Source organism: Corapipo altera, unplaced genomic scaffold, assembly GCF_003945725.1.
Source record: "Corapipo altera isolate COAL_440 unplaced genomic scaffold, ASM394572v1 47, whole genome shotgun sequence".
NCBI lineage: Eukaryota > Metazoa > Chordata > Aves > Passeriformes > Pipridae > Corapipo > Corapipo altera.
The window spans coordinates 3,201,773-3,221,739 of NW_020884897.1; the positions used below are offsets into that span (position 1 = coordinate 3,201,773).

Here is a 19,967-nt window from a genome sequence, read left to right on the forward strand (position 1 = left end):
TGCATGGACTACAACCGCACGGACCTCACCACGGCCGCCCCGCCCTGGACACCGACACCATGGGCGCCCGGCACTGGCAGCCCGGCTCGCAAGGCGGCGGCGGCCGCGGCTTGCGCGGGGCCTCGGCCGGCGGGGCGGCGGCGGCGGGGGGCGCCTTGGCGGGGCTGCCGGGTTTGGCACCGCGGAGCGGGGGCTTGGCGGGCGGCGGGGCGGCCGTGGTGAGGTCCGTGCGGTTGTAGTCCATGCAGAGCGTGTCCGGGCTGCCCTGCTCCGGGAGGCGGTCGCAGCGCATCCTGTCGGGCCAGGCGAAGCCGTACTGGCGCATGAGCGGGGCGCAGCCGGCCTTGGCCCGCTCGCAGACGCTGCGGCAGGGCGGCAGCGGCTTCTTGTAGTCCTCCAGGCAGATGGGGGTGTACATGCTGCAGAGAAAGAAGCGCAGGTCGCTGGAGCACTGGATTTCCACCAGCGGCCAGAACTGGTGCACTTCCAGCCCGGCCTCGTCCTGCGTGTCGTGGTTGAACTGGTTGGGCATATAGGTGTAGTTGTAGCCGATGCCCTTGCAGAGGGGCACGGTGATCTCCTGGCACGACAGCTCCTTGGCCGAGGAGGAAGAGGAGGACGCGGCGGCGGCGGCCGAGGCGGCGGCGCAGCCGGCGCGCTGCAGCAGGGACAGGGCGGCGAGCAGCGAGGTGATTTCCAACAGGTAACTCCACTCCATGCTCGGCGGCGCGGGGGCGGCGGCCCCGGCTCCTCTCCTGTCCCGCTCAGCAGCCGCGGGGAGCGCGGCGCCACAGCACCCCCCGGCCCCGGCTACCCCTCGGGGGGGCGCAGGGCGGCCCCCTCCGTGCCGCTCGCAGGTGAAGAGGTCTCGCAGCCCCCGCGGGGCTCCGTCGCCCAGCAGGGAAGCGGCCCCGCGGGCACCCGGTGAGCGGGAGCCGCCGGCGATCCCCCGCTCGGCGCCGGATGAAGGGGATCTGCTCACGGGAGGCCCCTCAGGCGCCGCCGCATCGCTCCTCGCGGGGCCGGGTGCCCAGGGGGTGCCGCCGCTCCTCTCGCCGCTACTCCAGCGCCGGCCGGGCACGGGGCAGTGGCGGCGGTGGAGAAGTTTCGCCGTCAGCCCCGACGCGGCGAAGATGGTTGAGGTGTCCCGGGGAGCGAGCGGTGCGCTCCGCGGCGCCGGGCTCCCACCGCCCCGTGCGGGCGGGCAGTGGCAGGGCTGGGGTGGCCGGAGCGGCTCCTTCTGCCGCTCGCCCGAGCGCTCGGCTCCGCGGGCGAGCGCCAGCCGGGCGGTGCTCGCCCTGCGCCTCCTCCGGCTGCCGGAGCCCCGGCCGCGGTCGCGCCACCTGAGCCGCGGGTCGAGCGCAGCGGCGCCTCCGCAACTTCTCGCTCTCCGGCCCCGGCAGCGCCGCTCCGGCCGCCGCGCTCTCATGAATATTTATAGCAAGAGCCGCCTGGCCCCGCCCCCAGCGCCCCAGCCGCCAATCAGCCGCGCTCGGGCGGGCGGTTGGGGGCGGGGCCCAGCGCTCCTTAAGGTGGAGTTGGCGCGGGACCGTGGTGCTGGTGGGCGCTGCTCGGTGCCCTCGGCCGCGGGGGGACGTGGCTGTTGTTCGGCGCGGTCCGGGCGCTGGTCTGTGCGGGGATGTGCCGGTCCGCACCGCGGTGCGCGGGCTGCGACGGCCAGGCACCGGCCCGGTCTGCGCAGGGGACTTCTGCCCCCCTGTAAAGGTTCCCCGCCAAGTCACGGTCCCTGTGCGGCAGTTTAAGCGGCGCTCGGGGCTCCCTCGAGAGGGGTTTTCTGTCACATCGCTGGTACCCGCGGGAGTTCGTCACCCGTGCCAGCGCTGTCCCATCTCGGCTGTCCTGTCTCGCGGGGCTCAAACTGCCTTTGCATCGCCCGTCGCACGTGTTGGTGGCGGAGGTGGGAGCGCGGCGAGGCCGGGAGGGGGCCCGGTGGCACCTCAGTCCGTACCTGTCCGCGCCCCTCGAGCCCCAGAGCATCGCTGCGGATACGGGCACACAGACATGCAGTGCGAACGCAGCGCTGGGTGCCCCCGCCCTGCACATCGGGAGGCAGCGAGCGAGCGGTGACACAGGGACCCCCGAGGCGCAGGAGCCGCGGGTCAGGGGGCGCTCGCCGGGCGGGGCAGCTTCTCGAGCGGGATGGGCACCGACGGTCCGTGTGCGCCCATGGGCCGGCGCCGGGAGCTCCCCGTGGGATGCGCGGAGCAGCCCCGGCAGGTGGACGCTCCCGCCGGGTCCCTGCCGGGGCGGGACGTGGGCGCAGCCCGGCAGAGCTGCTGGGGACGCGCTCGGGGCCCGCACCCGGAGAGTGCCCCGCAGCCCAGGGGGAGTCCTGGGAGGCCGGTTCTGGCCCGGCCGCGGCTCCCCCACCAAGCCCGGCGCTGCGGCGGTGACTCGCCGAGGAGCCGCCTGCAGCCGCCCATAGCGGCGTGACCCGCCATCCCGGTGGCGCAGCAATCTGCTGCTCGGTGTCCGCTCAGGTGCCGCCGCCCTGCGCTCCCGGGGTTCGTGGGGCGGCCCTGGGGGGACTCGCCGCTTTCCCCCGCCCGCCGCAGGGAAAGGGCCGGGCGGGAGTTCTGGCGGCCCCGCCGTGACCAGACCACCTTAAGGGGCGCGGCGGCGGCGGGCGCGGGCCGAGCGCGGCGGGGCCGTCCCGGGGGGTTGTCGCGCTCCCGGGACGGGGCGTTTGTTTGTTAATTGACGCGGGCGCTCCCGCTGCGGCCGCCCTGGTGGAGCCGCGGGAACTCGGCAGGGATTGTGTGATCCGCCGGGAGTCAAACCGCGAGAAGCGGGGCCGGGGGGGAGGGAGCCCGCCCCGGGGTGGGGGGCGGTGCGGGACGCCGGGAGGAAATGGGACGCGTGAGGCCAAACAAGAAACAATCCCGAGTTTGTTGGCTGAGCCAGCAGGCTGCCTTCGCCCGCTCTGGAGCGAAAGCCAGGATTACCTCGTTAGGAGGAAATGGGCGATAATGGGGCAATAAACGCTGTGTCCACGATGTGATCCCGGGGGAGATTCCCAAAGCGCCGCTCCCGACCCGGCGCCCACTCGAGCTCGGACGGGACAGGGAAGCGCTCAGGGGCCGTGGCCGCGCTCCTCTGCTTCGGAACCGGCCCCACTATTGCACGCAGAGTGCTGTTTCTGATCAACATCACAACTTTTCCAAAAGTAGCAAATGGTTGTTTTAGTGCTCATTTATTTAACACTGTACGGAAAAGAGTTAGGAGGTCGAACAATGCCCCGTGAGGAAGAGGTCTGGCAGAGGTCTCAGTGAGTGACAGAGGTTCAAAAAGTCTCCAGTCCTGGACGCGATACTTCATTTTTTAAGTGACTGTTTTGCTGGTGGCTGTTCGAAGCGTACCTTATTTAAAAAATCTCTATAGAATCTAAAACTGAGTAAGTCTAGTCAGGAAAGCCGAGCTCGAGTCTGTAAATTACTGCTCTTGTCAGGATTCCTGTTGCCTATTACAAAGTACCTTTTTACGCTGAACTTAAACTCTACACTACAGAGACAGCAGATGTGAGGTGATGGCTTCCAAAAGCAACACAGATGCTGTAAAATTTCCATTGCTATATTTCAGCGAGGAAGCTCAGGAGACATGCTGAATGCTGCAGTTTAGAATTACACTATAACTCTCCTAGAAATAAGAGAATACCAAGTTTCTCTACAGTACACTTGGCTTCGTTTTTACTGTCATTCATATGCTCTTGTTTTCTTAAAGCGAGGAAAGAGATGCAGCACAAAGATACTGTGTGTCTTGAAGCTGTTCAGTAATGACAGTCGGTAATATGGAACTTTATGGCAATTTAGTAACGACTGCATATCCAAATTCCCTAGTAAGACCATGATAATTTTTAGAATTGTCTTTCAGGTATATAAAACAGCACAGCTGTGAGGAGGCTGCTTTGCTTTATGTGAGTGAAAAGCAGCCTGGATAGCTCAAGACTGTGGAATCACAGCCCATTGTGTGTTCCTCATACTCTGAGACTTCCCTGAAGTCCCTAGAAGTCCTGCGATGAAGGAATCAACGGTCAAGTCTTTAAAATGGTTTTTCTGTTTATTCCAGAAAATACAGCAGCTGCTGTATTTCTGAAAAGCTGAGCTTTGCTATAGCAATACAGAACACTTTAGAGCACTTTTTTATTCCAAGGATTTCAAAACAGATGTCCAGTCATCAAATCATGCAGAAATATAAAGCTGGCAAGAGTGTTACAGATACTACAACGTTTTACAAACTTACAGAATTGACTTATTGTCAATCTAGTCACTTTGTGACTAGTCTTTGTCACTACAAGTCTTTGTTGCCACAGATATTCATGCCTCTTTTATCCAAACATTTAGGTTTGTCACTGGTCCCTCTAATGTAAGCTTAATTTTTATGTGCATTTGAGGCTGTGCATTTGGGATTATGGGGATCCCACCAAACCAGTTAATGGTAATTACAGGGCATTTTAGTTTGAAATAAGTAAATTGGCTCTTGATTTTTTTTAACTGGAAATAAAAATTCCATGTAAAATCTTGGATTTAACATGCTATTTTGTTAATGTAAAAATACAGATGTTTGGTTTATAAGGTTAAAAATTGCTTTTTAATTCCCACTGAATGTTCTCTGGTAAATTTTAGTGTGGCATTGTCTGCATTGGATAGGTCATTCAATGGTGCTTTTATAAAAATGTTTGAAAAGAAGAACTTGGTCCATGGAAATTGTTCAAATAATCTTGTTAAAATGAAGCCTTGACTGAAGGCAGTAATTTCATGGATTAAACCCAGAAGGGCTGTCTAGGCTGATCTCCTTCCTATCACAGGCCACGGAGCTTTATCCAGAGACTGTCTACGCAAATGCTGGTTAGCTACAAGACATGGGGGATTTTGCATGGACAATACATTGAACAACACCATGAAACTAGAAACTGTGGAACTTTTTGAGGAGTTGTTGCATCTCACTGTGTTCAGCTTTCCCCTAAAAAAGTACCAATAAAAAGTAAGAGAAACTGGTTTTTTTCCAGTCCATCCTTTTCTCTGACATGCCACATGCAGTCAGGATCTGAACAACATGATGGGCCATCCAAGTATGGGAAGGAACTAACTGATTTGTACTTCTGCAAGTCTGCAAAGCAGAAAGTACGTGAAACAGGGATGGGAAAGTGCAGCATGCATATGTATCTTATAGTGTGATAGATATTTTCCTTTCACAAAAATAAAAAAAGCCACTCGTCTTCTGAGTCAGCCTGTATTTTTATTGTGATTCATGAGAACTTTTTGTAGACAAGAGCAAGGTACTGCTTACACTTTTCAGGGATGTCAGATTTGATCATGGGTGGGCACAGTACCATGATGGTGCTGTTGGTCAGTGAGGTATGAGAGAGACTTTAGGCAAAAAGGAAATAGGCTGAATAGTTTGCTGCAATAGCAACTGCTGGAGTGCAGTGATAGATAGAGGAGGAGGAGAAACTGCTGGAAGAGGACTTTGCTGTCCCTTTACCATAAAGGACAATGACAAAATGATTGATCCATGCTGTGGTCTGAGGATTGCTCAGCAGTGAAGCTGCAGGTTGCGGCCCTGAATGTGGCTGGAGGATATTTTGCTGAATATTGGAGCAGACCATGATTAGACTTCTTCCTGAGGCTGCTTTGGATGCATGAGCATCACTAGAGAAGCAACATGAGCAGCAGAATAAATGTAAGAAGTCAGTGGGAACAGCAGTTTAGTTTGAGGGCAATAAAAGATGAACTTGTATTGAAGGGCTTTAGCCATGTTCTCCCACACTATGCAGGTGATGATCGGGCTGCGATGTATTTGCTCTCTCAATGTAACTGCTTCATTTCTTGAGGGCTTTTTCCTTAATATAATTTTTTATTTTCCCCCCATTATTTAGGAAGCTGTATTTATAATTCAGCCATGCTACAAACTGTAGTACCTCATGGTACTACATGATAAATCATGTGACTTTTGAAGACAAATTGTCCTTAGTTAAACAGTCTGTTGAATCATTGTCACTATACTTGGAGAATAATAAAAATATCATGCAGTTAAATTGCTAACCATAATAGCTATGTATGGACATAGTGAGTAGTGTTGTCTTCCTCTGATTATCCAAGTAAACATGAATTTACTTTCTAGCAACTGCCAGAACATTAGGATGTAAATTCATTCCTGAATCTCAGGAATGTTTTGTGAATTCAGGCTGGCAAGGAGAGGTCTGGTCCCTGGGTTTAAGATGAGAGTATAAACATGCACCACTCTCTTCTAAAAGTGAAAGCATGTCCAGGCCTCTGGCATGCCAGTGACTTCTGTGGTCACGTTTGCGAATCTCTTTCCATGCTCCATCAAAATCTCATTAATGCTCGTAAATGCTCAAATGGCACATTCACTGTTGTTACTCCCAGCATGGATTGGGAAGTCAGTTTGTTCAGTCTTCAGTTTTGGAGACCTCAGTTTTAACAACCTGGGTATAAACCCCTGCAAAGCTTCTGGTAAATATCGACCTGGCTTACCTGTCTGAGATGTGGCCATCTGGGGTGGGCAGCTGCCAAACAATAACTACCATCTGGCCTTAAGATGGTATGGCATGCAACTGTCTGGTCTTTGATGTCAGATCTACTGGAAGAATTAAGGGGAGCTCTATCTATTAACTTGATTTACTTAACTTTGTGGCACCTATGTTTGGGTTAAGTGATAGTAAATGGGTGAGTAGTGCATTTAACTCTTACAAGCTCTCAGTATTGCTGCTGATGGGGTGTAAGCAGGAGCCACAAGAGAGAAGATAGTGCAGGGTTCTCTCTTGTGTACAGTAAATCAGAGTTGGGATGGCTCAGTTGCCACGCCACAAGGAGCTTGGTACTCCTGGCAAGAAATCCATCCCAGCCTGTCCTGGTGGAAGAAGGCACAAAAGAAGTAGATATGAAAGGCTTTGAGCTAAGGATGTCCTGTCTGCAGTAGGCCTATCTGGGTTGGTGCAGAGACTAGATTAAGCAGTGTAGTCCACTTTGACCTATGAACTTTTGCATAAGCTATCTGGAGACCTTAGGTTCCATGTATGCCCTCTCATGTGCTGCAGGTTAAATGAGAAATGCACTTATGACTAAGAAGTGGACTGAAGAAAAAAAGACACTTTGTGTTGAAAGACATGGATAAGGCTAAACCCCAGATATGAGAAAACTTTGTATAGCTGATTTGAAGAGGCAAAGGTGTCATTAAATTCTTGAATAATATGAAGTTGTTCATAAATTCTGATGCTACTTTTTGCACCTCATCAGTCAGTAATGCTATAATTTAAGGGAATAATGTTTTGCATATGTTTGAAGTAGACATTTTTCAAGTTTCACTATTTCCAATTCTAGCTTCTGAAGGATGCACAATAGTAATTTTTAAAATATTGAAAGATAAAAATCACACTGAAGAATTCTTACTGAAATTACTTATTGACCTGGAATTAAAGTGGAAATAACAAATGTATCTTTCATCACTCATTTAGAATATTTATTCTTTGTATTTCACTTACTCTAAACAAATTTTTTATCTCTAGAGTTAGATCCTGACTAATCCTTCGCTGTGCTGATTTTGCTGGGACAAAACATACATGATTGGTGATTCCAAATATGAGTAAGGACAGCAGGCTCAGGCTTGTACTAATTTTGATGAATAAATTTGCCTTGAGAATGACAAGTTGTGTTAGCACTTTTCACTTTATGACATCAGACAGTCAAAGATGTTAACTCTGTGCAGGGGAATCAGCATTAGACAGGTGTTTGGAACTGTGTATAGGGAGCTCTCTGGTGCCTAGTCTCAGCAGAAACTCTTAAAAAACCTTTCTCTATCTTTATTTTAGTGAAATAATGGTGTGATTGAAAAGAAAAGTGTTGAGAGGAATTTCACTGTAATAGCAAAATGTTCTTCCTTTCATTTTACCCACTGAGTTTTCTTAAATACGGATATTCCTTTGCCGGTTCCTTTGAATTTTCTTGGATCCTAGTTGGCATAATGACAGCAGGAATAGTCCTCTGTGTGTATGGTGAGGGGAAAGAAAATAGTACCCCACTGGTAAGAGATTTTTTGCAGTTGACTTTTGTGGATTCACAAGGGTTACAAAAGATGCAGTCTTGGTTGATTTCTTGTCTTTATTTTCTTTATACATTTATTTTGCTGTTGGGGAGGGGGGGATGCAACTGTATGTCAGAAAGCAGCTGCAAGGGAAGAGAAATACTAGAAATTTAGTTGTAACATTTTCCCTGGTGGTATTAGTTGAGTGTTTCTCTGTCTTGGTCTGATCAGGGCCTGGTTTTGGATGAAAGGCTTTCAGTTCTTCCAGTAGATTTTGGAGTTCCAAGCAAAGGGGTGATAAGAGCCATATTGAGATAGCTGTTACTCTCACTTTTTTATTGTATTAGCCTTATCAGATTTATTCCTTCTGGTTTAATTCACTGAATTAAAGGGCCCTGAAAGGGAATAATAAATGGAGTATCTTATTTTCTTGCCACTTTGCCAATTTTGTTATACACGTTTTTATATTACAGATTTTTTACCTAGTAAGTGTTGGCATTATCTGAATCTTACCTTCATCCTTTGCTTTTGTAAGGTAGGCTGATTGGGTTTTTATAAGTTAGGGATCATACATTGAGTTATCACATCTAATGAGCCCTGTTTGTTTTATTTTGGCTTTAGCTCCTTGGCTTTTGAACAGTCCTGCTAACAGAACTGGAATGGAAAACTGGAAACATTTTACTGTTGCTTAAAGTTTTTCTGATTTGTAGATGCGTGGGTCCAGATGCTAGTTTGAATCTGCAGGTTAATGAGCAAGAAAGACCTTGCTTGGCCCATGAAATTTCCTGCATGAATTTTTGACAAAAAATACAGTGTTTTTTTTCTTTTTTCTTCCTTTTTTTTTTCTTTTTGTCTTAATTTTCCAGGAAACACTACATGCTTTGATAGAATTTAGAGGACTGGGAGGTTTTATCTGAAAACTAAAACTTCTTGATTTGAAAAATGTTACTGTAGTCCTCCTCTGATATTACATCCTGAATGCCTGCTGGCCCTGTTCTGCAAGGCTGAGGCTGCCTACCACCTTTGACACTATGCCATGATCTTTCCTCTTTGAAGGGAGTGCTGGAAGTAGGGAATCTCTCAAAGTGATCTATCATCAGAATTTTTGTTTAAATGCTAAGTCTTGTTGATAGAGATCTGCCACATAAAGCAGGTAAGCTGGAGATACAATGAAATGCTACAGTAGCATTTCTTAATAATATTTTATGTTTTCAATAAAAATATTTTGGTTGGTAAGTTTGGCTTTTTGGTAAGAAAAGTATACTTTGCAGAAGCACATATTTAGACATTCCAAAACCCCCCAAACAATCCAACCAAAAAGTGTTTAGCTGAAAGTCTCGTTTCCCATCAAAAATAGATGCAGTGGAAAATTTTCAGGCAGCCCTATATTTAACCTCCTTGGATCAAAATTCAGTTGTTGGACTGAGAGAGGCTTCCAGAGTGTTTTTGCTGCTTTTGTTAGGGTGTCTGTTTTTTCACTCATGACATCTGCCTGCTTTTCAAGCTATATTCAAACTTGTTATAATTCTTGATATTGCAGCATTTTACTGTGCACAGAATGCTAATTCCCACTGGACTCAGCTTGCTGGGGTATATGAAAGCTCTCTTTTAAGGGATGCATCAATCTTGACTTTTTTTTATTTTATTTTGGCTGGGTTTTAATAAGCAAATATGAGTACCATATCCATTGAACACTGACTGTGCACAAAACAGCATCGCTGCAATACAGTTCCTAGTTTCTTTGCCCAGAGTAATCTTGCTTTGGCATGTTGTGGATGCAGAAGTGATATAAGTGAAGTAAGTTTAAGGGATAATTGGCTAAGTGTTTGAAAAAGAATACCCATTGGGCAAGATAAATAGATAATCACATCAGTCTCAGGAATTCCTGATGGGAATATAGTTGAAGGGCTAGGGAGTTATTCGGGGAAAATTCTGTATTTGATTTCTTTCCTCATGCTTTCTTTTCTTGATTCTGACTTGTGGCTGCTTTTGGAAGCAGGATATTGAGCTAAATGGACCTTTGATCTGAATTGCCATAGCCATCCTTGGGTAAGGATAAGTACATCCATGAATAAGTCAGTGTGGGCTTTGGCAATCTGAATTTCAGCAAAATTTATCAGAAATGAAATTCTTTTCCCCAACAAAAGTGTAAACCAATCACAAAAGATGTGCATATAGGGATGGAGAATTTTCCTGAATAGATTGTGATTCTGGAGTCCCAAGCTTTTAGTTGATTTTTTATTTTTCTTTTGCAGCTTCCATTTCTGTTTTGTTGCTTCTTGTAGCAGTAAGAATTTGCTACAACTATGTATTAAATACAACTGTGAACCTTTTGGTTGGTGGTAGAACATAAGTTGACACTCCTGCAGAGTTCACTGGACCTTGTTTTATGACAAGACAAAACAAAGCAAATAAAAAAAAAATCAGGGAGGAAAATGGTTAATGTGACCTACATTAGTTTCAGTACGTGTTGTGTTCTGTCATTAGCTCAGTGTTAGAATGCAGCTTTTAGCCAGAATCTATCACGAACTGGCAACATGTAGTGTTTCTTAAGCAAAAGTTGATTATTATTTTTTATTGCTTGTTTTACATGTTAACACTTACAGAAATATCTTTCCAGATATTTTTAGCTTAGTTTTCATGGCAGTTTAATGTAGTTTCCTTCACGACTACTAAGCAATGCTATACTTTTTTAATCTTCATGGACATTAATGATGAAGTCTGTAAATGAGCATATGCTTAGTTTTGTAAGACAGCAGCTATTTTTTTTCTATATTTTTAATAAACTCTTCAGATTTTTTATGATTTCCTGAAAGTATATATATTTAGTTATACTCCTGTATACTTAAGTTTACTTGAGAATTATATTGACCTAACTATATGATGTCTCTTTTATTTCTTTTACTGACATGATAGACACCTTTTATTCAGATTTCTGTCAGCAGAATTTTATTATAGTACATTGCCAGTACTAGAAATTTCCTTTTTTAATAAAAGCTTCCTTTCATTATCTCAGAATTATTTAAAATCAATATTTGCATAAAAATACAATAGCCTGGCAATGTTTGAAAGGAAGAAATAGTTTGAGTATTGTTGAGAAAGAGATTCATCATACTAGAACCCAAAATGTGGCAGGAAATACAATGAAGAAAGGAAAGCACAATATTGAAGCATAAGACTGAGCTCCTATGGTACCGCTTTACAGCTGCTCATGTGTGGAATCTAAATACTTTTGCAAGTGTAGTGCTACAGATTCAATTAGTGTTATTTCAAATAATCCAAGGAAGAAATTTTAGTACATTAGAATTAATGAGTTGGAAAAATCAGCAAAAAAAACCAAACATGTTTTCCTAAAAATGCAGTAAAAATACATAAATTCTTTTAAAATTAATTTAGAAATTTTGTGAAGTGAAAGGAGATATTGTAATCCTGTCTCTAAAGTGTATCAAGAATAGCAGAACAGTGCAACTCTCTCACATCATTTGTATTCCTTTATCAGAAGTTTTATGATCATTTGAAGAAATGAGAAGCAAATAGAGTTGCCAAATCTGTCCACTCTTGAAACTGGAAGAATTGAGGGGAGTAATTGGGTGCAAAATAAACATATGTTCACAAGTAATTGTACTGCCACTGATAAATTTCTTTCATTTGGTAGTAGATAGTAATTACTTTAACTTCAAGGGAAAGAGAAGATTACATCCTGCAAAACTTTTTCATGCAAAATAGTCTATCCTCCTGTCAGTGATCCTGCTTACTTTAAAGTGTCTGCTTGCTTGAGAAAAGGTTTGTCAAATTAAGTCTTTAAATGGGAGAGGGGATTAGGAAACAACAAACAAAATCCAGCTTGCAGTGGGAGTTAAATTTTGGGGGTGTAGGACAGCAAATGGACAATGAATCATCATCTTTTCAGTATTTGGTGTTATCAAAACTGTTTTCCTTCCAAGTAGTCCTTTATTGGCAGAAAATTTGTGAGTCAGTGAAAGAAAATGCTATGGTAAAATACACAAAAAGAATCTCGTGCCAAAACCCAGAGTTAAGGCATATATCTGCTACGGGTTTAGGAAATGATGAGGATAAACTGGAAAAGTTTTTCTGTGTTTAAAAAGCCTAATTGTAACTGTGTATATCAGTCTCTTGTCTGTTTGGTACAGCTGCTTGTGCTGTCTCACTGGCATTTTTGAAATAAACTGTATTTTTACAAGAGTCACTACTTTGGTTTGGGATATAAGAAATAGCTGTTAGTTTTATGGGTAGGAAATCTGGATATAATAATTTTAACCTTTAAATAAGCTGCTTCATTCTGTATGTAAAACAAAACAGCTTCAATATGCTTGGTTTTGTAATTAACAAATGTTGAGTTGATCAAAAATACCTTCTCTAGTACGATGCATGGAGATGAGGCTAGGCTGTGTTACAGAATAATGTGATTATAATGATTTCCTTAAGAGAGCACAAAAGCAGCATCTAAGTTTCAGCTGACGTTTATTGACACACAGCATCCGTTGGGAGCCCCATCAAACTTCCTATTCTTTTCTGTTTACCACCTCCTGCTTTTATTTACAGTCAGCATATCTGTTAATTAGCCTCTGGTAGAGCCAGTTCTTCTAAGAAGATCTCTTGTCTTCCTGGTGATGGCCCCATGAGGTGACCATGTACACACAGTCTGTGAGTGAATTAATCTTTAACTCATTAATTTCAGTGCCTGATTCTGGAATGTTTAAGTGCTGGCTTGGTTTCCTGCTCAGCAATTTGTATTTGGAGAATTGTGGTCCTTGACTTCCGCTGACTTCAATGTCGTGAACACATCCGAGTGAGCTTTCAGCTTCTTGTGGTTACCCTACTGAAAGTCTTATATTCTTGTGGTTTTTTGGTTTCCTATGATTGGACCAGAATGGAGATAAGACATTGGTAACTTCTCTGTGTCACTGCAGTTATTTACCTAGTTTTCTTTGCACTTTTGCGGAATAAAATTACTCCGCCCCTTCCTCAGCTACCTCTGTTGCACAATAACTGAATGAAACATTTTCGAGAAAAAATCTGATATAACGTTTCGACAGCTGAATCTCACAAGAGGGTACTCAGTAGGGTACCACACTGTTTTACAGAATCTCAGTTAGACCTTATTTGTTTATAGCCACAGTCTGAATGCTAGAAGTGCTAGTTGTAGTGCACTTCTCTCACAGCATGGCTTGTTTATTAGAAAAGAAAAAAGTTGCAGCTATATTTGCAGGAAGAATTCGGGAGCATGATTCAGAGATCTCTTGCCCAGGCCTACTGTGTGTGCTAGAAGTGCTTTGAGAGGTGTGAGCTGATCTGTTTGTCTCACTGGGGTGTTACAAATCTCGTAGTTTCAGTGTTAATGGTTGTGTTTGTTTCACCTGAAACTTGAGAAAGGAATCACTGGGCCACTTATCTGCACAGTCAACTGTAGGTAATGTCTTAAAGTGATGACCCAGTTCCTCACTTTTGCCAGATGGCATTTATTCCTTCTCTGTCCTCCAGTTGAGGAATAGCCAAACTCTAAAATTTAACCATAAGTTACAGGCACCCTTGAAATCCTGCCCAGAGCAAGTGCAAGTATAGAAAGCCATAAAGTGCACTGTAGTAGGGTGAACATTTTCATAATTTAATGACTGCTTCACTGATAAAAATTCCCTGCTTCAGTTAAAAAAAAAACACAACAAAACCAATACCAATAACAATAATAATAACAACAACAACAAAAAAAACCCAAACCACCCAAACAACAGCATAATCCCTGGAATTTATCCGACTTTCATGCTGGAGAAGTACCTCAAAGGAGTATGACGTTCTGTCTTTAGTGTGTGAGTATATGTGCTCATCTAAAAGATTTTATGCTTGCAGGACTGCATCCCATTGTCTACTTTTTGTGGATAGGCAGACCCAGGTAAAGTAACTTAGTTTTAAAGGAACTATAAACCCTAATTCCTTTAAATCAAATTACTAAGACATCCAAGTGTCCAGGATGCTGTGAAAAGAGACACAAAAATGAGAAATAGAAGGTGAATGTTTGCTACTGGTTGCTCTTGTCTTTGGAGGTTTAGTGCTGATGCAGTGTTGTGACAAAAAATCAATGAATGAAAGTTTCTACCGCCTTTAATTGTAAGAAGCCAAGGCTGAACTGATCTGTTAATGTTTCATGGGGAAAGCTGACAATGAGGGGAAATGGTGGGTGATATTTCTTCAAAACATGTTAACTGCTTTTACTTATTTTGTCGTTTAAGGGTAGAAAGATAAGAGATGCTAGAAATGGTTTCTAGAATTGGGTGGCCGTTCACCAGTGTTTTATAGGTGCTATTTAAGCCATCTTTGCTAAGGAGAAGCTCCTTTACTATTAATATGCTGTCATCTTTCAAATCTCATCAAGGCAGCACCAGAATTTTTTTGCACAGATTTCCTTTGACATACAGCCTCAATAAATATGGAAATTACAGCTTAAATCTCATTTTTTTTCTTGCAAAGCAGCACAGTACCCAAATTCATTGAATTTCAACTTTTATTTTTTCTTAATGTTGAAAGACATATATGCAAATTTTATTAACAATATGCATGGTTAAATTTAGCTGTAAACTCCAGTCAGGGATTTTTGCTTTGTTTATTGTCCAAGTCAATATGACTGTGGAGAAAACCTCCTGCTGTGCAGGAATACACAGTCAGCTACTTGGAAAAGTGGAAAGTTTAATTATGAGAGTTTATTCTGAAAAAAGGTAAAACAAGCACTGTTTTTTGGGTTGACTTTTTTTATTATGACTTCAGGTAGCAGAAGTACAACACACGCAGTTTATTTTGACACTAACTGTTCTCAGACAAACCATTTGATTTTTCTTTAACCTGGTCATCTGTGTAACTGAGGGGTTCTGAAAGAGAAGTCATGAATAAATGATACATTTCTTAAACTTGCAAGGTAGATAATGACATAAATGAAATAAAATCCAAGTGTGAAGGGAAAAAAGAAGCATGAACACATATATTGCTGACAATATCTTCATTAAAATATACTTTATCCTAGGAAGATATTAGTGTCAGGTTGCCTGAAAGATGCAAATTTCCTTTGTTGCTCTCTCTAAAGTTGTTTTGATTTTTGTCCACGGTAACAGTGAAATACGCTTATACAAGGTTTTTGAGTGGAAGGGTAAATTATTGCTGGAGAATATGTGTTATAAATGATATCCAAACATATTCTCATGTTTATAATAGAAAGCTTTCCAAGACTGTAGTTACTGGAGTGGTTCCCATGTGTTCAGTTTTTTGTAAGTTGTTTACATGGAATACATTTTATCTAGCTGTCTAAAAGACCCCCCACTGCATGCAAAGAAGGTGTTTCTCCTGCCTATCTGGACTGTACATAATACTGTAATAATCTGTATTTCTCCTTGTAGTTCAGTGCATATTTCTCCTTTCTAAGCCTGTTCAAATGTAACATGAAGAGTGTTTTCATGATAATTCTACTATGGATGATATTAACTATATTCTAAACCAAAAAATTTTTAAAAAATTTTGTATGGCTAATATTTGGGTTGCATGACTTTCATCAGATGTGAAATCATATTCTTTTTTTCCTTTGCATCTGTGTAGGACTGATCCATAACCTGAGCTAGTAGGTTCTACAGTAATACAAATGGTACATGATAATTGTGTGTGAAGAAAGGCTGGCAGCTTTACAGAAGAAATCTCTGAACCTGTAGGTAAGTTCAGAATAAGCAATTGCCTACAGCTTCCCTTCCCTTCCCATACTCTGCATTTCCACTGTGCAGCTGCTCTTCTAAAGCTTTTACTGAGTCTCATTAGACAGTCCTATGTGTGAGACATTAAATGTATTTATGGTAGAGTGAGAGTTTTGTTCTGAGTCACTGGTGCATCGAGAGTTTCTTCGTAATGTTCTTCTGGTTGCCTAATACAGTGAGACAGGCACATGAGAGGCACGTACACTGATGTCTCATGGTAGCGGTCCTTGAACCTGAATCCTAAGAGATGGGAAGGTGGCTAATTTCCTGTAGAACTGAGTGGGACTCTATGTTCCTAAGTAGGATTTAGGAGCCTAAATACCTTGGAATTCTCCACATATAAAGCTTAGTTGCAATGTAGCCTTTTAATTCCCCACACATCTCTGCATTCTTCCATACATGTTTCTTCTTGGCTATTTACTGTTAATTGGCAATTTAGATGCTTAATTATGCTTCTATTTTGGGAGATGTTTCTTCCTAGTCTTATCCTGTATTTATTTGTTTCTTTTCAGCTCTCTTCACTCTTAGACTTTCTGTATGTAATAAAGGCACCAGCAAACCTAATTTCCAGTAACTAGCTTCCCTCTTACAATGGAATGTATGAAACATAAGGCTGTTGGTATTAACAGAGCTACCTTGTAAAGATGCTATAAAAGGAATCATCAGGGCTCAAAATCGACTATTTTGTCCATTCAACCTGTTTTTTTACCAATATAAGCCCAATATGCAAGTTGCATATTAGCCAAATTCTACTTCTTTTGACTGACAAAAGGTGTAGGGGGAGGGGTATGTGCCACAGGTAGTTAAATAATGCAAAACCTTATGTCAGTCTAATCCTTTTGTCACAGAAATTACTCTGCTGTTTGCTCTTCTGAAGCTAGCAATAGTAAATCAGGGAATAAATCAATGTAACACTTTCTTCCCATGCTAGACTTTTAACTTAGTTTTGGGAGTAGGGTACAGTTTGAGTAGTGATTTAGTAGTGATTAGATATCACAGATTGCTTTTTGCTTGTGAAGAATGTTTTCTTTCTATATATTTAATAAAGGAACATTAATTAGTTAACTAATTAAAGAAATTAATGTGATTGACTGTTTCTTGTGGCTCAGAGATTCACACTGCTTGGCTAATCGGTGGCCATGAGTGTTGCATGTGTAAACAGTTAGAGACACTTTGTTTTATTCATGCCCCATCAGTGCCTAAATATATTCCATAAACAATCTCATAGGGTCAGGGAGCAACTGAACTGGAGAGGATGAGAATATGGTAAATTAGGTTAGGAACAGGTACAATGTTGGTGATCCTTGAGGGACACTCTGCAGCACTGCCTGTGACAGCATGTCTTCTTCCAGGCTTCAGCTGCGAGGTTGTTGCCTAATGCCATGTGCTAGATCTATGTATTTAATTATTTAAAAGCTTAGTTTTATTTAAAAGCTAGATAGCTTTTAAAAAGCTAGATAGCTTTTCTACCTGCTTTCAACTGGTGTTTTTAACTTTCTACCTAACAATGCTGATTAAAATGAAAGATGTTTGTTGGTCATCTTGTTTCCTGATTGGATGCCTCTGGGAACTCAATCTATACATAATCTCTTCTTAGAATCATCTAAATCTTTCTGCGTGCCAAGTAAAACCATCTGAAATGTTTAGACATTATCAGATTTAAAGTTATTTTTAGTCTAATTTAAAAATCACAGCAATTTTTTGTGTAGAACTGTTAGTACCTCACATTCACTGGATTTTTTGTGGCATGTTGACTGATATATTTTCTGCTACTCTACATGTGTTAATACAGTACCATATAAGTACTGTATTAATCAGTGCTCATGAGAGATTATGCAGGTGGAAAACATGATCATGGGATTTGACCTCCTTGGAAGCAAGGACTTTTCCAGGTCACAAAAGGCCAAGTATTCAGCTCATGACTAGTGTAAAACTCTTTTTCTGTCATAACAGAAATACTGACACCTGGTTTGCACTTGAAAGTGTTATCAAGGAAGCCTGTCAGGGAGGGATATGAATTTTTTGCTGACATAGCTATGCCAGCAAAAACCCTAGTGCAGAAGCTGCATAAGAAGTTCTTTTACCTGTACATTTTACTTCTCTTGAGGGATAGGTGGAAGTTGCTTGGGAAGAGGAGTCTTGTTAGTGTAATTTCTATATTAACCTTTCTAGTGTAAATCAGCTTTAAGCTTCATCCTGTAGGGACTCATATGCAACTCATATCACTACACACAGAGATGATATATCATAGCTTATGCTTATGTCACTCCAAAGAATGACCTCCAGAGCAACTCTAAGAATAGTATGTGTCACTGTCTTCTATTCATCTTCTGTCTACAGAATTGTCTTACAGCTGCAAGTTGCATGAATAATACCTGAAAATGCATGAATTTTCATGTTTAGCACCTGTCCTGTTGGTAGTTCTAGTCTTGAAGATAGTTTTGGGACCACATTTAGGAAACAGTACAGAGAGGACCATTGTTTAACTAACTGAACTACTTGCAGGAAGAAGGGAGGCTGGATGTAGATATAGCAATATCTACAAAAGGAGGGAAGGACACTTCCTAGCAGTGAAGCTTGTGATGTGCAACACACAAACTAAAGGCTGAGGAGTACTAAAGTGGAAGCTTCCTTGGGTGAATCAGTTCCAGGAAGAATAAGCACACGGAAACACTTGGTGGATCAGGATTGCCTTTTGCTGGTGCTACATGCAGCACAATAAAGCACAAGTAGTTCTAAAGAAATCGGTAGTGGAACAGGAGAGTAGAAACGGTGGGAGTGAACTCAAGCTATGACTTGAAACCTTATCTTGTCTCTTACAATGCAATTCCTGTATGCCTCTAATTATCTTTCATCTAGAAATTCTACCCTACTTGGAATTGATGACCTAAAGAGTGGGGTCTTAGTGTTTGTCTGCAGGAAGGACTTCCTTTTCTTTTATGGGAGAGAGAGACACCCATCTAGAAATCTAGCCATGAGCATACGCATATTTTGTATTAGTTCAAGCTATTTCATAACATATGAAATGATGGCTGGACCAGATACTTGAATACATCATTTGCACTAGCAGAAATAATTTCACATCATACTCTGCAGGAATTCAGACTTGTTCTATTTTTGGGCTTGAAACAGGAACAGCATGAAGAAGCTAGCTGATGTTTTATTTGAGACAAAGGTTTCCTTTTTCCTCAAAGGTTTTTTCAAGACATGTGGAAAGCCCATTTCAAATAATACTGCCAGAGCCAAAGCTGTGTATGTAAGCTCTGTGGTCATGCGTTGAGGTTGATTAATCAGCCAAGGCTGATTGAAATTGGTATTTTTACTTCAAGTCCTAGAGACTTACTTTGGAAACACATGAATTTGTAGGCTTGCAGCCTCTCTGACAGATGAATCTAGTCTTGAGGATTGCAAATTTGATCCCTGCTGTTACCAGTCCAGCCACAGGGGCCGTTTAACAAAAGATCCCCGAGTTAATGATTGCTGTTCTATGACAGGGATATTGGACTTATTATACACTGAACACAAAGGTCTCTGATCCATATTCGTGCCTTGTTTCCTGCTTGGGATTCAGCACCACATGGTGGTAACTGCTTCATGCAGGAAAGCGTTCTGCTGTGATATCAGTGAGCGATAGTATCAGAAGAACATCCATTTTCCATGAATTTAAACTATTACCGCAGTTAGGTGCAATTATTGAGAATCCCTGTAGAGTCGCACAAAAAATGTTGTCTCTGTCCAAAGATGTTGATTCTGGAATGTAGCAGTGCCAGTCTGACATGCGTAATTTGGGGTCTCAGTGGCTGCTATAAATTGTGCCCTGGAAAATGATTACTAGGACTAGAAAGTACAGTGCTGCATTTCAAGCTCTATTTTGAGTATCAGTGGCTTTGTCAAACTATACATGTAATTTAAATGGAATTTATATGGTGAAAATATGTTGAAGAGGAACCAGTGGAATAAGATGACTTCATAACACAGAATATTGACTTTGCATATTAACTTCATTAACTTAATGCTGTCTCTTGTGTATTGGAAAATTGTTCAAGTGAGAATAATAGCTTTTGAACTACTTACAGGCTAATAGGTAGTGATTGTAGTCACTAAGACTGAGTAGCTGTGGCTGTTGATTACACAGATTAAATGTGAGTGCAGTTTTCAATA

The 19,967-nt window shown here is 43.1% G+C and overlaps 1 protein-coding gene and 1 long non-coding RNA gene across 2 annotated transcripts in view; one reads left to right on the top strand and one right to left on the bottom strand.

The window, feature by feature from the left end:
* FZD8 (frizzled class receptor 8) overlaps positions 1–1,546 on the bottom strand; it is a 3,562-nt gene extending 2,016 nt beyond the window's left edge. The window contains exon 1 of the mRNA XM_027648421.1: positions 30–1,546. Coding sequence (XP_027504222.1) covers positions 30–1,429 — 1,400 coding nt within the window. The 5' untranslated portion in view covers positions 1,430–1,546. The remainder of the gene's footprint in view (positions 1–29) is intronic.
* Positions 1,547–11,546: 10,000 nt separating this feature from the next.
* The window catches only part of LOC113949649, a 34,607-nt gene continuing 26,186 nt past the window's right edge, over positions 11,547–19,967 (top strand). The window contains exon 1 of the long non-coding RNA XR_003528493.1: positions 11,547–15,767. This is a non-coding gene — a long non-coding RNA (uncharacterized LOC113949649). The remainder of the gene's footprint in view (positions 15,768–19,967) is intronic.